The 16,672-nt window shown below is 45.2% G+C and overlaps 8 protein-coding genes across 8 annotated transcripts; 7 read left to right on the top strand and 1 right to left on the bottom strand.

Annotated features, from left to right (window-relative positions):
• Positions 1 to 496: 496 nt before the first annotated feature.
• Positions 497 to 1,316, top strand: N7478_000044 (MARVEL domain-containing protein; the record flags this gene model as incomplete). The annotated part of the gene is made up of 2 exons (XM_056916260.1): positions 497 to 930; positions 1,010 to 1,316. The coding sequence occupies 2 exons, from the start codon at positions 497 to 499 to the stop codon at positions 1,314 to 1,316; spliced, it is 741 nt and encodes a 246-aa protein (XP_056784140.1).
• Positions 1,317 to 1,815: 499 nt separating this feature from the next.
• Positions 1,816 to 3,544, bottom strand: N7478_000043 (DnaJ domain protein; the record flags this gene model as incomplete). The annotated part of the gene is made up of 5 exons (XM_056916259.1): positions 1,816 to 1,995; positions 2,057 to 3,102; positions 3,179 to 3,272; positions 3,339 to 3,382; positions 3,439 to 3,544. The coding sequence occupies 5 exons, from the start codon at positions 3,542 to 3,544 to the stop codon at positions 1,816 to 1,818; spliced, it is 1,470 nt and encodes a 489-aa protein (XP_056784139.1).
• Positions 3,545 to 3,999: 455 nt separating this feature from the next.
• Positions 4,000 to 5,678, top strand: erg9 (bifunctional farnesyl-diphosphate farnesyltransferase/squalene synthase; the record flags this gene model as incomplete). Its single annotated transcript, XM_056916258.1, has 4 exons — positions 4,000 to 4,067; positions 4,160 to 5,219; positions 5,286 to 5,468; positions 5,523 to 5,678. The coding sequence occupies 4 exons, from the start codon at positions 4,000 to 4,002 to the stop codon at positions 5,676 to 5,678; spliced, it is 1,467 nt and encodes a 488-aa protein (XP_056784138.1).
• A 1,372-nt stretch (positions 5,679 to 7,050) lies between these two features.
• N7478_000041 (hemerythrin domain-containing protein) lies at positions 7,051 to 7,652 on the top strand (the record flags this gene model as incomplete). Its single annotated transcript, XM_056916257.1, has 2 exons — positions 7,051 to 7,146; positions 7,221 to 7,652. 2 exons carry the CDS (start codon positions 7,051 to 7,053, stop codon positions 7,650 to 7,652), a joined length of 528 nt encoding a protein of 175 aa, XP_056784137.1.
• Positions 7,653 to 8,518: 866 nt separating this feature from the next.
• N7478_000040 (aromatic alcohol reductase) lies at positions 8,519 to 9,439 on the top strand (the record flags this gene model as incomplete). Its single annotated transcript, XM_056916256.1, has 1 exon — positions 8,519 to 9,439. The coding sequence occupies one exon, from the start codon at positions 8,519 to 8,521 to the stop codon at positions 9,437 to 9,439; it is 921 nt and encodes a 306-aa protein (XP_056784136.1).
• Positions 9,440 to 9,713: 274 nt separating this feature from the next.
• On the top strand, positions 9,714 to 10,274 carry N7478_000039 (GNAT family N-acetyltransferase; the record flags this gene model as incomplete). Its single annotated transcript, XM_056916255.1, has 1 exon — positions 9,714 to 10,274. One exon carries the CDS (start codon positions 9,714 to 9,716, stop codon positions 10,272 to 10,274), a length of 561 nt encoding a protein of 186 aa, XP_056784135.1.
• A 626-nt stretch (positions 10,275 to 10,900) lies between these two features.
• Positions 10,901 to 12,573, top strand: N7478_000038 (uncharacterized protein; the record flags this gene model as incomplete). Its single annotated transcript, XM_056916254.1, has 8 exons — positions 10,901 to 10,999; positions 11,060 to 11,185; positions 11,244 to 11,318; positions 11,380 to 11,571; positions 11,632 to 11,890; positions 11,950 to 12,050; positions 12,094 to 12,430; positions 12,491 to 12,573. 8 exons carry the CDS (start codon positions 10,901 to 10,903, stop codon positions 12,571 to 12,573), a joined length of 1,272 nt encoding a protein of 423 aa, XP_056784134.1.
• Positions 12,574 to 15,033: 2,460 nt separating this feature from the next.
• Positions 15,034 to 15,820, top strand: N7478_000037 (uncharacterized protein; the record flags this gene model as incomplete). The annotated part of the gene is made up of 4 exons (XM_056916253.1): positions 15,034 to 15,053; positions 15,151 to 15,291; positions 15,347 to 15,446; positions 15,500 to 15,820. 4 exons carry the CDS (start codon positions 15,034 to 15,036, stop codon positions 15,818 to 15,820), a joined length of 582 nt encoding a protein of 193 aa, XP_056784133.1.
• Between the last annotated feature and the right edge of the window lie 852 nt (positions 15,821 to 16,672).

The raw sequence follows: 16,672 nt of genomic DNA, 5'->3' as shown, positions 1-16,672 counted from the left end.
AACACCGCCATGTCTGTTTAGTTCGTGAGTATTTATCTCGGATCTGACAGGATAAAGCTTCCTGCTCTGCTGAACGCAGTCCCACGCTCCGAGTGGCTCGGTCCGAATCACCACTCGCTTACCTTGCACCCTTTCGGGTCAGGGCGAACGCCATCACGATGGGGGGTGGCTCGTATTCAACGCTCGCGATTGGAGCCAAGACTTTCCGATTGTGCCAGTCATCCACGCAACTTCAATATCGAGAAACAGTAAGGCTGATCCCTAAGGAGCCGCTGCATATCTCTTCGTGTTCCGATGCATCACACGTGTGAAGGGGCAGACAATAAAGAGCCAGGGCCCCTCCCCTTGGACACCAGCGCACGCATTTTCATCTGATTTGAACTTCTAAATATCATCTCGGGGTTGGAATCCCACTCCTCGTCAAAAAAAAAAAAAAGAAACTCAGAAGTATATCTTTCGTCAAATACTCTTCCAATTCTATCCTTCCTTTTACACCATGTTGGCTCTCCATATTAGCCTTTATGCTCTGCTGGCTACCTCGTTGGTCTTCGCTATCATCGAGTTAGGTCTATCTGGATATGTCGCCTCTGTCTGGGGTGGTACCACCGAGGAGCTTTCTGGAAATTACTACTCGGGATATTATTACACGGATGTCCATGTCAGCACGCCGGGGATTTTGGACTTTCTGATCTTTAACTCGGTCTGGACTATGCTTGTCACCGTCGCTGCGGCTGTGCTGTCATGGTTTTATACTCGCAAAGGTGCCGCTTCAAAGCTTAATACCATTCTGGGGATTGCTTTTGCGGTCGTCTATTTTATTACCATGGTCTTTTGGTTGGCTTGTTTTGCCGATATTGCTTCCATGCTCAACGGAAGCACCAGTACAAGCGACTACTTGAATGCTGTCATTGCCTTTGCTGTCATTCTCTGGTATGTGTCTCATTATACTCTGTTATCTATTCTATGTTTTTACCTACCTGTTATACTAAGATCAGATCGCACCATATAGGCTCCTATTCGTCGCTTTGTTCATTCTCGCCGTCCTGGCGCTTTGTGGTGTGTTGGTATCGGATTGGGTAGGCTATCAGCCTCTGCGTAACACGCATAGCGAAAAGGGACCAGCTGCCGCTACCGTTCATGAGGTGCCGATGAGTACGAACCCCGTTACTTCTCCGTCAGAGCTGTCTAGTCGGGATGCTGAGGGTCTATATAACCAGCCGAACAACCAGCCCATTAGTCCCTCATCTCGTTCGAATGTTGCTAGCGTCGAACTCAGTGGCGATAGTGCTCACGGTCACCATGCAGGCTACGCATGACCGAACGAAGAATATAACTCGAGGGACGCGTGAGTTCTTGCGCCATGCTGGCTTAGTATTGGAACGCTGTAATGTCTGTCATTTTGAAACTTCAAGTTGGAAGGGGGCATGTAATGATACCCCAAGCGAAGAGATGGATATGGATACCCTGGACACGTTTTCGACTATCGTCTGCGTTCATAATTATCTGAATTAATTGTCTATAATTGAATGATTTTGAATGGAGTGGATATTTGTGTAGTCCCAGAATCCACAGGACGTCAAGACCAGGTATATAAGGCAAAGCAATCTATAACCAAAACTTATACGCACAGACTTACTGCAGCAGAAACAGAGGCCTCGAGCTTGGGGGTAAACCCCTAATCTTCAAAAGGCACGGATCCAACAATACATGTATGTCCAAATCAACATGTAGGAAAATAGAGAAAACGAAACAATGCAACAGTAAAAGAAAAGACTATTTAAGCCATTATAAGATATGAAGGTAGCCGATGGACGCTTAGGCCGTTGGCTGCTCCTCTGATTCCTCGTGCTCGTGAGACTCGTGGCTAGCGCCCTTCTTGTCCTTCTTCTTCTTCTTCTCCTTCTCCTTCTCATCCTTGCCCTTCTTCGTCATGGCTTCAGCCATGAGCTGCTCGAATGCCATGTAGTCTCCCTCTTCCTCGGGGTCACGCTCGGCCTGCGGTTATCAATTTAGTACACGACGATCGTTGCGTGAATGTTAGTGTAGGGGATCATACCTTAGCATAGATATTACCAGCCAGGACCAAGGCATGGGCGCGCTCCACTCGCTTCTCGAGACGAATGCGCTTATCACTGAGGATTTGATCGCAAACTTCTCGCAGGACACTCTGAATCTCGAATTTGCTGCCACGCCATGCGGCAGCCAAAATCTTGCCAGTGACCCTTTTCTCATACTCGGCCTTCTTTTCATCAGTCCAGTCTTCACCTCCGCGCTCCTCCAACTTGGCCATCTCTTCCATAGTCATCTGGGCATCGATAGCGGTCGAGATAGTCGTCCAGGTTTCCTTAGCCAGTGTTCCCTTATCCTTCAAGCGTGAGAAGAATCCAGAGATACCGAGGAACTTCTGAGACTTCAGGAATGAAGTACCCTTCTGTACGTATGTGGCACCAACGGCGTGCAGGATCTCCAGACCAAAAGACTCCATTTTCAAGTTCTCGACCTCGAGACGGATCTTCTCTTCGAACGCGTGGGTGACGTCCTTGCCTTTGTCAGTTTCAGTCCAGACGCTGAGACGGTCGATAAGCTTATTAGCCAAAGTGGTGACTCTTTCCTCGCGAGCCTTTCTCCGCTCTTCTTCGAAGGCGGCGAGGCGCTCTTGTTGCTCTTTCGACAGACCCTTCTTCTTCTCCTTCTTGCGAAGCTCTTTCTCTTCTTGTGACAGACCAGCTGCATCCATGCGTGCCTCTTCCTCGGACCGGTCCATCAAAGCTTGTTGGCCCAGGGGGCGGCGGGGTGTACTGGCTCCGGAGCCATGACCGGAGCCTTCCGAGGGAGCGTGGGCAGGAGCGGCGGATGGGGACGCACTTGTCGCGGAACCTGCGGTCGTGGAGTCTGTCACTGGTGTGTCTTCTTTTCCAGCGTTTACCTCTTCATCGTGGATGTTGAGTTTCTCTTCGGCAGACTGGGCTAGTTCCTCTTCTTCCATTTGCTCCATCGTGATATCCATCGTAGCGGTCAAATCTTTCATGAGTGAGATCTCTCCGATAAGGTCGACGAATGCTTCACCTCCAAAAATCATGCTGAAGAACTCCGACGGGTCCTCTGTTATCCATTGTTAGTATCTCTGCGATATAGAGTTGTTGCCTGTCTACTTTGTGACTGCGCTGGATTGACTGACCGAAGCCTCCGCCGGGGACCGACTCTTCTTTTCCGAATTTATCATAGCGCTTTCGTAAATCCTCGTTGCTCAGGACTTGGTAGGCCTCGCCGATCTATGGAGTTGAAGTTGGTATTAGTCGAGAAACTATCATGGTTAAAAGTGTGGGATTCCGGCATACCGCCTGGAACCGTGCGTGGGCAGTTTCATCGCCTGGATTCTTGTCTATGTGGTGAATATTAGTATGAAATGCGATCCATATGGTTCAAAGAGGATCATACCAGGATGAGTGACAATGGCAAGCTTGCGATATGCCTTCTTGATCTCAAGCTCCGTGGCTGTTGGCGGCACGCCCAAGGCATCATAATAGCTGGTATCAGCGACCATGGTGGCAACAGAGTCAAGGACTCTTGGGTGTTAAGCAGATAGAAGTCCGCAGTAGAAGGCGACAAAGTTTTAATACAGTATTAAAACAAAGAAAAGATAAAGATGTAGTGATAGCAACTTTGCAACTACTTTTTTTTCCCCGCCAAACAATCGTCGCTCACCGCGTCAGGTGCTGCTCACCTCCGGGAGTCACGTGGCCCTCTCGCTCTTTGTTCGCTTTTACTTTTCTTCCGCTTCTGTGACCTCGTTCTTCCCCCTATTCCCTTTTGCTCCCCCGCAATTTCTGGACTCGATTTCCTTTTTCCTTTTTGCTTTTCTCTTCGATTCTCTGTACAACTTTTGATAGTTCTTGTCCCGATTCCTCGAGGTTCATCTCGTGGTTTGTGGTTCTATTTATCGCTCTTGGCCACTCGAAACACACGTGTCCCATATCTACCTCTCTCTCTCCACCCAAGATGGGTCTCGTTGGCAATGCTGTCTATTATACTTTCCACCCGATCCAATTGAGATCGATTATTCAATGGTTAGTACTTATTTCCGCTGCTGTAGAAAGTTGCTTGGTGGAATCTTTGACCTGGACTTGTTAGCTAACCAGAGTGATTTTGGTTTGTATAGGAAAGTTTGGCATAACCCCCCGCACGAGCGCAACGCGACGAACGACACCGAAACCCAGAAGGCATGCTTCAAGTTCTTGGATCTGACCAGCCGCAGTTTCAGTGCTGTCATCAAGGAGCTGCACCCGGAGTTACTGTTCCCCGTTTGTGTTTTCTACCTGGTTCTACGCGGTCTGGACACTATCGAAGATGATACCTCCATCGATCTCAAGACCAAGGAGCCACTACTGCGCGGATTCAAGGATATTCTGGAGCAGGATGGTTGGAACTTCACCGGAAATCGCCCCGAAGAGAAAGATCGAGAACTGCTGGTTCAGTTCCAGAACGTGATCGCCGAGTTCAAGAATATGAAGCCTGCCTACCAGGTGATCATCAAGGATATCACAGATAAGATGGGTAACGGAATGGCCGACTACTGCGTCAAGGCTGCGACCGATGATGCCAGTGTAAAGACCATCGAGGAATACGATCTGTACTGCCATTACGTCGCCGGCTTGGTCGGTGAGGGTCTTACTCGCCTGTTTGTCGAGGCGGATCTCGCCAACCCGGCTCTCCTCAAGCGCCCTAAACTTCACAAGTCTATGGGCTTGTTCCTGCAGAAGACGAACATTATTCGCGACATCCGAGAGGACTTCGATGATGACCGACGGTTCTGGCCCCAGGAGATCTGGTCTAAGCACGTCGACAAGTTTGAAGATCTCTTCAAGCCAGAGAACCGGGACGCAGCACTTGCCTGCAATGCCGATATGATTCTCAACGCCTTGGAACATGTCGAGGACTGTCTCTTCTACTTGGCTGGCCTGCGCGAGCAAAGTGTGTTCAACTTCTGTGCCATTCCTCAGGCTATGGCCATTGCCACTCTGGAGTTATGCTTTCGCAATTACTCAATCTTTGAACGCAACGTCAAAATCACCAAGGGTGATGCTTGTGAACTGATGGTGCAATCGACGCAGAATTTGCAGGTCTTGTGCCAAACTTTCAAACGATTCTCCCGTCAGATCCATAAGCAGAATACCCCTAAGGACCCCAATTTCCTGAAGATCAGCATTGAATGTGGCAGGGTAAGACTACCCAGACCCTTTCTCATCAGTCCATGATCAACCAATCTAATCATATTTTATTTATAGATCGAAAAGTTCATCGAGACCATCTTCCCAACCCAGAAAGCCGAGGACGCCCAGCAACGGGTCAAGGGCGAATTGACTGTGGAGCAGGCAAAGAAGCGCGAGGAGGATGCTGAAAACAAGGCTGACATTTGCTTCATGATGGGCCTCATGGGTGTAATTATCCTCTTCGTCGCTGGCACCATGGTAAGTCGACTTTCCCCGTTTATGTGAGTTCTAATATCTAACTAAAATTTACAGATGGCCGTAGCCTGGTGGTTCGGAGCCCGTTTTGATCTTGCATGGCAAGAGATCACATCAGGGCACTTCCGTCCTCCCCCTCATGTTGCGGAGAAAGCATCGCGAGTGGCTGCTGCCGCCGCAGCTGCTACTGCCTCTGCTCGCGATGAGCTTTGATTTCTCTTGTTCTAACTCCACGGCGTTACGACTTGTATTCCTTAATATCCGATTCCCCCATGCCGGTGGCTTCTTGTTCCATTATTCCCACATGCCACTTCACGCCACCGGCGTCTGTGTATTGATAATAATTTACCATTTTTTGCATCTTGATCCGAGCTCCATTCATTCCTGTCTTGGTGGTTCTATTTCAATATTGGGTTGTACCTTACCTGTTAGCACGGATGTCAAATTGCGATCCAGCCCTTTCATGGCTGCGGTTGTGCCGAAGAAGTGCTTATATTGACGAGATTAACTTCTCTTTAGCCCAGTGAGTACTAGATTTGTGTCCAACGGCGTTTGGTTCTGCCAAAGAACCGAGGTGGCACACATCCATTGAAGATCTGGGACATTTCCGTCAAATTACTTCTCGACGTCAAGATAAACGCACGTACTAGTAGTTATATTTACTATTTAATACATAATTTTACTCCGGGGCATTTTATAATAGCTTTCCAAGGTTCCAAATTATATAGAGCCCTAGTAATATATCTATTTAATATCAGGCTATACAATATATTGATCATACTACAGCTAGTCTATACTACAATTTACTATTTAGAAGTAAAGCTAGTATAATTATTTCGGTAGAATAGTTTTTTAAAAAAAAGGCATCGCAAGTATAAACACGGGCGCGGGAGAAGGTATTGTAGTCATACGTGCGGGCGTACTAGACGTAGACGTAGTAGAAGGAGATATTGTAGATGCGGGTGTAGGTACGGGTGTAAATACATGTATAGGTATAGGCGAAGATATTACGATTCCTAGACTATAAATCTTTAATAGTATTAAAACTAGTCCTATTAGGATTAGGAATAGTCTTGTCTTAGAATCTGTAAGACCATGGAGCGAGGGAACCCCCACAATCATCAAGTCACTAACCCTTAGGCTAAAAAGACTACTGTATCTGGCTTCTGCCTGGTAATACTCCCCAGCCCCACTATATATACCATACTTAGTACATATCTTTCCTGTAGGCCACCCGGCGTTGCGGCGTGTCCTAGTAAAGACGGCTAGTTATCTCCATCGCCACGCAGGGCCCACTGCAGCGTGGATGGGACCCGAGCATCTCCACCGAATCAGAAATCTCTGCTTTCTCATCAACCCCAGATTCTCCTATAAGACTGTCTTTACTCTCTGTATTGTACTTTACATTGTTTTCTGTTATCACAAGACTCCAAGTCGGCAGTGTCTTGCATTCAACTGCCGTCTCATGCGTGGCTTGCGAAGAATTGTATCCCCACTCTTGTCTCGGGCTCCCATCGCTGCTCGTTTATACTCTTCTTCCTCCCCTCCATTCTTTCCAGTGAATACAGAAAGTCACGGAAGCAACATGGCCACTCCAGAGAGCGCTGGAGAGAATCTCCCCAAATTATCACCCGGTGATTTTCGAACGTACAACCGGATGGCAGAGCAGATGGATGCATTTGTAAGCTCTGATTAATCCGCCACATAGTGGCCCCACGGGTTGAACTTGAATTATTTTGACTAACGTACAATCAGCACAACCATTTCCGAATGACATGGAATCAAATGTGGGATGCCTGCAATGCGACAGGAAAGCGCCCCGGTGGAATCTCTGCACGTCAAATGATCACTATGGGACTTCAATTTTGTTCTCAACTCGATTTCCACCACTCAATTGAAGAACAACATATCTTCCCAGTGCTAGCGAAGAAAATGCCCGAGTTCAAGAAAGAGCTTGAGCTTTTGAAACAACATAAACAGATCCACGCGGGCCTGGAGAAACTCGAGGCTTATCTTGAAAGCTGCCGATCTGGCGAGGAAGATATGCGACGCGAAGAAGTGAAGCGATTAATGGAGGGATTTGGAGAGGTCTTATGGAAGCATTTGGATGCGGAAGTCAAGACGTTAGGTGCTGAGAATATGCGCCAGTATTGGTCGCTTGCTGAGATGCGTCGCCTTCCAATGTAAATTCACGCTCGACTCTTCAATTCCGTCATTATCCTTGGGCTGGTTGTCAGAGGGCACTTCATCTCGGGCAGAAAACATTATTGATATAATTACATTACTCTTGTATTGCTGTATATATAGCTATAAATTCTTCTCTCCCTTTCTCTTGAAATTCACCTTTTTTCATATCCCTCCCTCTAAGCTAAGACTAAAGTCTCTAAATTATCTCTGGAGTCTGTTGTTGCTATCTCTACTACCTTGTTTTTCTCTCTACGATTCTAAGATAGGTCAGGCTATTCCTAATCCTAATAGAACTAGTTTTAATACTAATAAGGATTTATAGTCTAGGAATTGTAATATCTTCCTCTGTACCTACACCTGTATCCACAACTGTATCTATACTAGTAATACCTCCGTACATCTACGCCCGCGCCTATGACTACAATACCTTCTCCTGCGCCCGCGTTTACACTTGCGATGCCTTCTTTTAAGACTGTCCTACCGAAATAACCCAAATATTAAACTGTGGTATATAGCCCAGTATTAAATAAGTGTATCAGGGCTCTATATAATTGAGTAAGGTGACGCTATGTATGGAATTTACAGCCTCACTTCTAAGGCGGTGGAATAGATCGCCAAAAGGATCTCAATATAACAATTTAGAGTAAATACTAGGCTAAATCGGTCATTCTAACATATAATTTTGATTACCAATCACTCCTCTGGCGTAAATCCTTCGAATGTTAAAACGAATCTGTATTATTAAGCGTGAGCTTAAGAAAGGGATTAACTTAACTCCATGGACCGGAAATATTTAAAAAGTGATTGAAGTGCTCGTTTTCTGCGAGAATAGCTCAGATTCTGTATTATTTGCATAAAACCGAGCCATGCCAGAGCAAAATATTCTTGTGATTGGAGCAGGCGAGTTGGGTCACCAGGTTCTTCGTTTCCTGATCGCGCATCCCCGCATGAAAGGAACTGTATCGAGTCTACTACGTCCTGGCAGCATTTCATCCACGAGCCTCGCAAAGCAGAAGGAAATCGACGATTTACGCAAATTGGGCATTCAGCTTGTCGCCGGTGATATTGTGCAGGATTCCGAGACAGCACTGGTATCTGTATTTGCTCGATTCGACACTGTGATTGGATGCACAGGCTTTGTATCGGGACGCAACACCCAAATCAAGTTGACACGCGCAGTTTTGAAGGCCAAAGTCACTCGTTTCATTCCATGGCAATTTGGAGTAGATTACGATGTTATCGGGCGCGGATCAACACAAGATATTTTTGACGAGCAACTTGATGTTCGCGATCTGCTTCGGTCGCAAAGCGAAACTAGCTGGCTTATAATTTCGACTGGTATGTTCACCAGCTTCCTTTTCGAGCCTTCCTTCGGTGTGGTCGATTTGAACAATGATACGGTTCAAGCGCTGGGTGGTTGGGATAATCGGGTCACCGTTACCACGCCAGAAGACATTGGAAAAATGACCGCTGAGATGGTTTTGGAGGGAGAAGTTGGTGATGTCTTCCCATGTAAACCTGTCTTTATTGGGGGAGATACACTTACCTATTATGAGGTTGCACAATTGGTTGAAAGAGTTATTGGGAGGCCGATGAAGCGAACGGTTATGAGCGTTGAAAAAGTGAACGCCGCCCTATTGAAAGACCCTGATAATGGATTGTTCAAATACTGGGGGGTGTTTGGTCAAGGTCGTGGGGTAGCATGGGATCTCTCTGAAACTTGGAATCAACATCGAGGAATGAAGGCTGTTACTGCAGAAGAGTGGGCAAGACAGAATCTTCGTTGATTTATGAATACCAGACGATAGTTCATCTGTCTGTTCAAACCATTCCAGCTTGTTGAACCTGATTGTAAGATTAAAAAGAGAAATGTCCCACTCATCCGAGTCCTTCTCGGAACGATATCCGAGAGTATGGGGATTATTTAGATGATCAGCACCGTCACGCTGAACCTTATGAGTCACATCATACCATTCAGAATGAGTAAACTGTTTCAAACCTTCAAGATTCACAATTTTCATCAATTCAAACATCCAGTTTTCTTTCTTTTCATTTTTTAAGATGCCAGTTTCCATTCAACCGGCATGCTTTCCTCAGGATTTCGAGATAATTCAAACTTTATTTTCTGGGTACGCAGCCTCCTTGGGAATTGACCTCACATTTCAATCATTTCAAGCCGAGCTTGATGACCTGCCTGGGAAATACGAAGAATCACATGGCGGTGCAATTTTACTAGCTCGAACACATTCAGATGACCTAGAACTTCCGAACATGCAGCCTCTTTCTTCATCAACAAATACTGTCGCTGAATCAGCAACCCCGCAACCTGTCTCTGTCCTGGGCTGTGTAGCGCTCCGACAGAGCTCAGACAACTGGTGTGAGATGAAGCGCTTATTTGTTCTCCCAGAAGCACGAGGTCTTCATCTGGGAGATCAACTGGTGATCACTATTTTAGAGAGAGCAAGGGCTCTGGGTTATCGTGGTATTCGTCTCGATACGCTTCCAAATATGACCGCAGCACTGCGACTTTATCGCCGGCATGGATTTATCGAAATTGAAGCATATTATGAGACACCTATCGACAACACAATCTTCATGGGTTGCGAGTTCTCGCAACTTTGATATTTATCACACGCCGAAGGCCTTGTTTAGGGATTTGTTGCTGGGTTGAAAGAGGCCAGTCTTTTGGTAGTCAATGAAATTGTTAAGAGCACATGTAGAAACTGGTCTGCAGAATAGCCAACATAGAGATGACCAGTATTCAAAATGTTGAGGGTACAAAGCAATACGGCTAAAGGGAGGGTTCTTTTTTTCTTTTTTTCTTTTTTTCTTCCAGTTTGCAAGTCTCCACAGGGCTCTTCATGTCCTCCGTAGTATAGTAGGTCTCGACGGAAGTTGTGCCAGCCGAGCCATCCGCAGGGGAAGAGGGACCGTTCCGCATCCTAAAGCCGCACGTATCACGACTTGAGAGAGTATGTCTGGTGGCTCCATAATTGTGCCATGTGGCTCTTGACATTCTCTTAGACATATAGACTCATGAGAATAAACGGCAAAGATCGGCTTTGGCCAAGCCAGCAAGCCTGTGCTGATGTCGGAGATAAGTCTCGGAATTACCTATTCTGGAATACCGACATAACTGCTCAAGCTATTTATTTTTCAGCAAGGGATGTGATACTGACAGGGGAATAGAGCAAGAACAAGACTGAGATTTGATTCCTTTGCCACTTTTCCCAAACAGTTGTGCAAGAATGGAAGAGGTTCAGCCCCTGGATGTTCTCATTATTGGAGCTGGCCTTGCTGGCCTTGCTGCAGCCATTGCCCTTGGAAAACAGGGCCATCGCGTTGTAGTATGTTGACGAACAAACCCGAAGGTCCATTTGAATAGAGACAATATTAAATCGAGACAGATTTTAGAAAAGTCGTCGTTTCTCAGAGAGGCTGGAGCAGCCATTCATTTACCTCCGAATTGTACTGCGTTGTTGAATTGGATGGGAGTCGACCCAAAAGAATTTGGTGGAACTTTGCTTCATGAGGTGACCATTTAATCATGAAACACAAATTTGCAAGCTTTAGACTAATTTCTCGATACAGATTCACACTTACCGATTTGATGGTGAGCTGAAATTCAAAAAGGAATTTGCCGATGTTCGTTCTACTTGGCAAGATGTAAGTGCCATCATTCCACCAGAAATGCTGATGATACCTAGTATGCTAACATCTTAACAAGGAATGGTACCTGGTTCACCGGGTAGACTTGCATAATCATCTCAAGAACCGAGCTATAGAGACAGCGGATCTCCATACAGGGTGCAAGATCACATCGATTGATATAAATTCAAGTTCCTCGCGCCCATCAGTTACTTTGAAAGATGGCCGCAAGTTTGAAGCCGATCTCTTACTTGGTGCAGATGGGTTACATGTACGACTTGGTCTCTCCAATTGAATATAATGGTTTTCTAATTCTTTTCATCTTCTTTAGTCCCAGGTTCGTGGCACCATTGCTCCAAGCGCACCAGCACCATACAAAGTCGGAAAGGCGTGTTTCCGCTGGCTGATCCCCACTGAGGATCTACAGAAGCACGAGTCAACAAATGAATTCGTCAAAGAATCAGGCATCTTCATTGAATGGGCTGCTGATGATCGTCGTCTTGTTGCATACCCATGCTCCAATAGCAAAGTTTACAATCTGTGTGCTTTTGCGCCTTCCGAGGAAATGACAGGTGACACTCAGGCAGATGGTCAGTAATGTTCAATGATTGATCTGGAACATATACTGACATTGTTAAAACTTGAATAGGTTGGCAAACAAGTGGAGACAAAGAGACCATCATTCGGGTTTTCTCCAAATTTTCACCAGGTGTTCAGAAGATCGTCGAGAGTGCTGACGATAAGCTCAAGGTATGGGAGTTGTTTGATATGGAAGGCTTACCTACTTGGACAGTTGGGCATGCTGCTCTCATTGGAGACGCAGCGCATCCGTTTCAGCCATGTGAGTTTATCCAATGGAAATTTAGTTGATCAGTTACATCCTGATGTTGAGTATCACTTACTGACGAGTCTGTACCGTCATGAAAAAGACATGGGTCAAGGAGGCGCAATGGCTATTGAAGATGCAGTGGGAATTGCTACATTGCTTCCGATTGGTATCAGAAAGAATCAAATCCCCGATCGCCTGAAGATGTATGAATCTATCCGTCGACCGCGTGTCGAGTACGTCCTCAAATACACACGATTGAACGGTCGCGATGAGAATGATAGCGCAAGCGCCAGAATCACCCGTAAGTTTTCAGGTACATAATTTTATTGGTCCTATTTATCATTCTGACTGGGAATACTAGCTGCTGAGATGGTGAGAGTTATGGGGGTTTGCTTCTCCTACAATGAGATTGATCAATGTCGGAAGATTCTGAGCGCGCAGTAATCAGCGTCATATATTTAAAATCTCATGTCACGATCACCTTGGCAATCCTCCACAATGATTAGAAGAAATGATAACTTGAAGTACATGGGCCACTCTATTTCTTACCTTGTTGGCTTCCACCAAATAATCTCCGTAATGTGCGTAGTATCATTCTGCATTTTGTAGGAGGATGCAGATTATTTCCACATGGGCAAGGGTCTCTGTTTCATCGCGGAATATTTGTTCTGTCATTGTCGATTAGTGAAACTTTGGAAGTAAAAATCAAGCTAAACAAATAATTATATAGATAACCTTGAAATTGTTTACATATGCGATCAAAAACGAAAAACAACGGATATCACTTATAAGGAACAGAATATGATTCAAACACTCATGCGGGAACGTACTTTCTCTAGCCTAAGAAACGTATATTTGCCAATCAACCCTACCGGGCGTCCAGGGCTGCAGCCAAATTAAAAATGCTCTACTGTGTCCTCGATCGCTGGTTCAACATTGGCTACCGACGGAATGGACAGAGGGGTCACGGTTGACCCAATGCCGATCTAATATGGAAGAATCAATGAAAAAAATTATGGTAGTCGCCCCTGCATGCAAACAAGACTGAAATGGACCCCAATTTTTGAAAAAAAAAACCAGACAGAGGACTAGTATGAAGTCGGATTTTTTCCCGATGGGCATGGATCCAAACTACGCCCTTGACCACGACTGAGCGAGCCCGGCGATCAAGTTTGGTATACACTTGAAAGTGAAAAGTACCTCTTATATGAATAAAGCAATTCCTACCTAGAGGTGAGTTCTTGGGTTTCTTTTCTCCTAGAAATCGACAGATCGCCCGGTCCCCACTGTGGTGATCTTTCCGTCGGATCAACACCAGCCGAGAGTTCTTAGTTGCATGCCTCGTTCCCTTTCTCGCGAGATGCATTCCTGCTCTTTTAGAAACCCACCTGGTCCCGTGCTGTCGGGTCAGTAGCGAAATTTCTACAATTTTAGAAGAAATTTCAAATGGGGGCTATTTTCTACCCCTCAAAAATCAGCTCGGTTGTTGAATTGGTCCTCCATAACAGTGTAACTCAAAATACTTAATTTAACTATAAATCCTCAATGTGAGTGTGAAAATATAGTCGTCAGTGGTAGAGAAGAAAGATAGAGAAACGGCCCATCATATTAATGACAAACCCAGCACCACAGTGAACAAGAATTATCTCCGAGGTGCTTCCCGTTGGTCGGGCTTCATGGCTTTTAATTTCTTATTGTCGGTTATTTCAGGCTTGTAACATGTTATATTGACCGCAGCTCCGGAAGACTAGTACTAGACGTTCAAGGGTTGAAGACAAAATTCTTCGGCGACGAGAGCGTGTACATAGTACTACTACCTAGTGCAATTTGGAACCTTGGAAAGGATCTACTTTTCCCGAAATTCCCCAACTCATGCAGTACAGAAATGAATACAAATTACAACAAATCCTATTGCTCCATGGGATTGCCGCCCGATGATTTCACCATTTATTCCATTCAAGTTCAAGTTTGTCGATCATTATTGCCACCGTCCTTCCCTGCCACAGGCCTAGGCGCAGGACTGACACTACAGCTATTGCTTGTGAGGTTAGCCCGGGGTTTGGTTCTAATTTGCGATTGAGGAATTCTCGCTTTCATTGGGCCCGACAGTTTGGGTGAGAATTACGATACATGCATATTGACGTGCTGCTAGTACAATACAGCAACTAGCTCATGGTGTTAGTCGAGATCCGTTTGGTTGCATTTGAACTCCTCTTTCCACTCCCGCTCTTCTTTTTCGGATCTTTTCCCTTCTTGTTTGACAGCTTTGGACACCCATATTTTTCGAAATCAATAAAAGTCAGGCACCAATTGATTTTTTATCACAAATGTCTGAGCCTATGTGGCCAATGGAGTCCAGGGAAATTGAGGTCGATACAGATGTCAGCGTAAGATTTAAAAATGCATTTGTTCCACATTACCGGTGAATGACACTTTCTCCAGTCTTCGGATGAGGATGAAAGTTTTCTGAATGATTTGACCTCTTTGACAGAGTCTGTATACTCTCACGTTTATGAAAATGGACGGACATACCATGCGTATAGCCCGGGAACCTATGTATGCTCCGCTCCCTCTCTTTTATTATCTGGATCTACTCCAAAGAGATTATGACCAACAATCGCTAGCTCCTACCAAATGATGAATTAGAACAAGGTATGGAATTCTATGCAGATGTATGAACTCTCATTGGAATCTATTAATAACCTGAGGGTTCAGATAGATTGAATATCTTGCATCACATTTACAGGCTTTGTATGAATGGAGAATTAAGTCACACGAACCTTGAGTACCCACAAAGTATTCTTGATGTCGGCACAGGGACAGGAATATGGGCAATTGAAAGTGCGCAATCTATGTCCATCGAATATTTGGCGTCAGCCCTTTGACCGAAAATTCCAGTCGCGGATGAATTCCCTTCCGCAGAGGTGATAGGTGTAGATCTTTCTCCAATCCAACCTGGCTGGTCAGACATTTTCTCTTGAACCATTAAAAGAATTTTCGTGATTGCTAATATTCTTCCAGGGTACCTCCCAATGTGCGCTTTATCATTGATGATGTTAATCAAGAGTGGACTTTTCCTTCCCAATCATTTGACTTCATTCATGTGCGAAGCTTAGCAGGGAGCGTAGAACACTGGCCAACATTTCTGCAGCAGTGTTATGAGTATGTATCTTTCATTCTAATGACTAAGAATTTTAATCCACTAATACAATTCTAGCCATCTCAAACCGGGCGGTCGTATCGAGATTGGAGAGGTTCCCCGTGTGCAATGCGATGACGATTCTTTTCCGGAGGAGTGCTACTTTCGAACGTGGGAGGTTAATTAGACATTGAAGACCATCTTGAAAATTTATTGCTTACCATCTCACAGAATGAATTCTATCGCATCGGACAAATTCAAGGTCGTATTTGGGACATATCCTCAGAGATGACGGGGCTATTACAGGGCGCGGCCTTTGAGAATATTCAACATACGCCATATGCTCTCCCTATCGGATCATGGCCTAAATGTCCAAAGTTGAAGGAAATTGGCAAATGGTTTCGCATTCAACTAACCGATAGTGCTATTGAGGGCTACTCTTTAGCGCTATTTACTCGGTATGGACAATGGAAACCATCCGAGGTTCAAGTATTATTGGCGCAAGTTCGGAAGGAGCTTAACACCAACAAAATGCATATATATACTAAATAGTAAGAAGAGTATCACCCTCTCTCACGAAACAAATCGGCTTATATATTATTTTTTAGCGCTGCCTTCACGGCACAAAAGCCGTTGTGACGGAACCCTATTCACGTCCACGGATTCTTCCCCCCTTCCAATATGCCGTCTCAAGGATAGTCAGGAACGAAATCTCTTGATATGGAACTTTTTGTACATTTACTATCTAATTTGAATGTTTGGCAATGACCACAGCTGCAGCGAAAAATGGATTTTTCTTTTCTTGGTGAAAAATAAGCCCCTAAGGGGAATCTCGACAAAATTGCTGGAAAAGAAAAGAAAGGAAGAGAAAAAAGACGCCCAATATTTATTGAATGCAGCATGACTCATTGCGAAACTCTTCATTAAAGGTAATTTGAGACGATGACTTTATTTCCCTTAACGCTCCGAGTCTATTCCCGACCGTACAAGTGTATTGGGGCAGCACATTGCAGGACGCGCCCATTTCTTGTAAATAGCAGCTTCAATTTTCTGCTCTCGATATATATCAATGAATAAGAAATTCAACAGCGACTACTAGAGAATTTTGGCAAGAGGGAGACTAGGGATGGACCGAAACACATATCTTCGGCATTGTAAATAACAGGCTCCACAGCGATGTATTTAACTGACAAGCCATCGACTAGAAGACAGAAAAGGCTTTGGTCGTTTTCGTCTACCTGGCTGGTTATCCATTTTGATAATGCTTTGGTTCCTAGTTATAGCGGACTTTCGGGGAATCTTAATTACATCGAGAGCTGATAAGATATCAACACGTGCAGAAACTAGGACAATCCACCCAAAAAGAAATTATACTATCTTCTAGAAACCGATCAGAGGGCGAAA

Source organism: Penicillium angulare, assembly GCF_028827245.1.
Source record: "Penicillium angulare strain IBT 27051 chromosome Unknown utg000001l_segment0_segment0, whole genome shotgun sequence".
Taxonomy (NCBI): Eukaryota; Fungi; Ascomycota; class Eurotiomycetes; order Eurotiales; family Aspergillaceae; genus Penicillium; species Penicillium angulare.
Note: the sequence above shows the minus strand (reverse complement) of the source record. Positions and strands in the feature narration are given on the sequence as shown.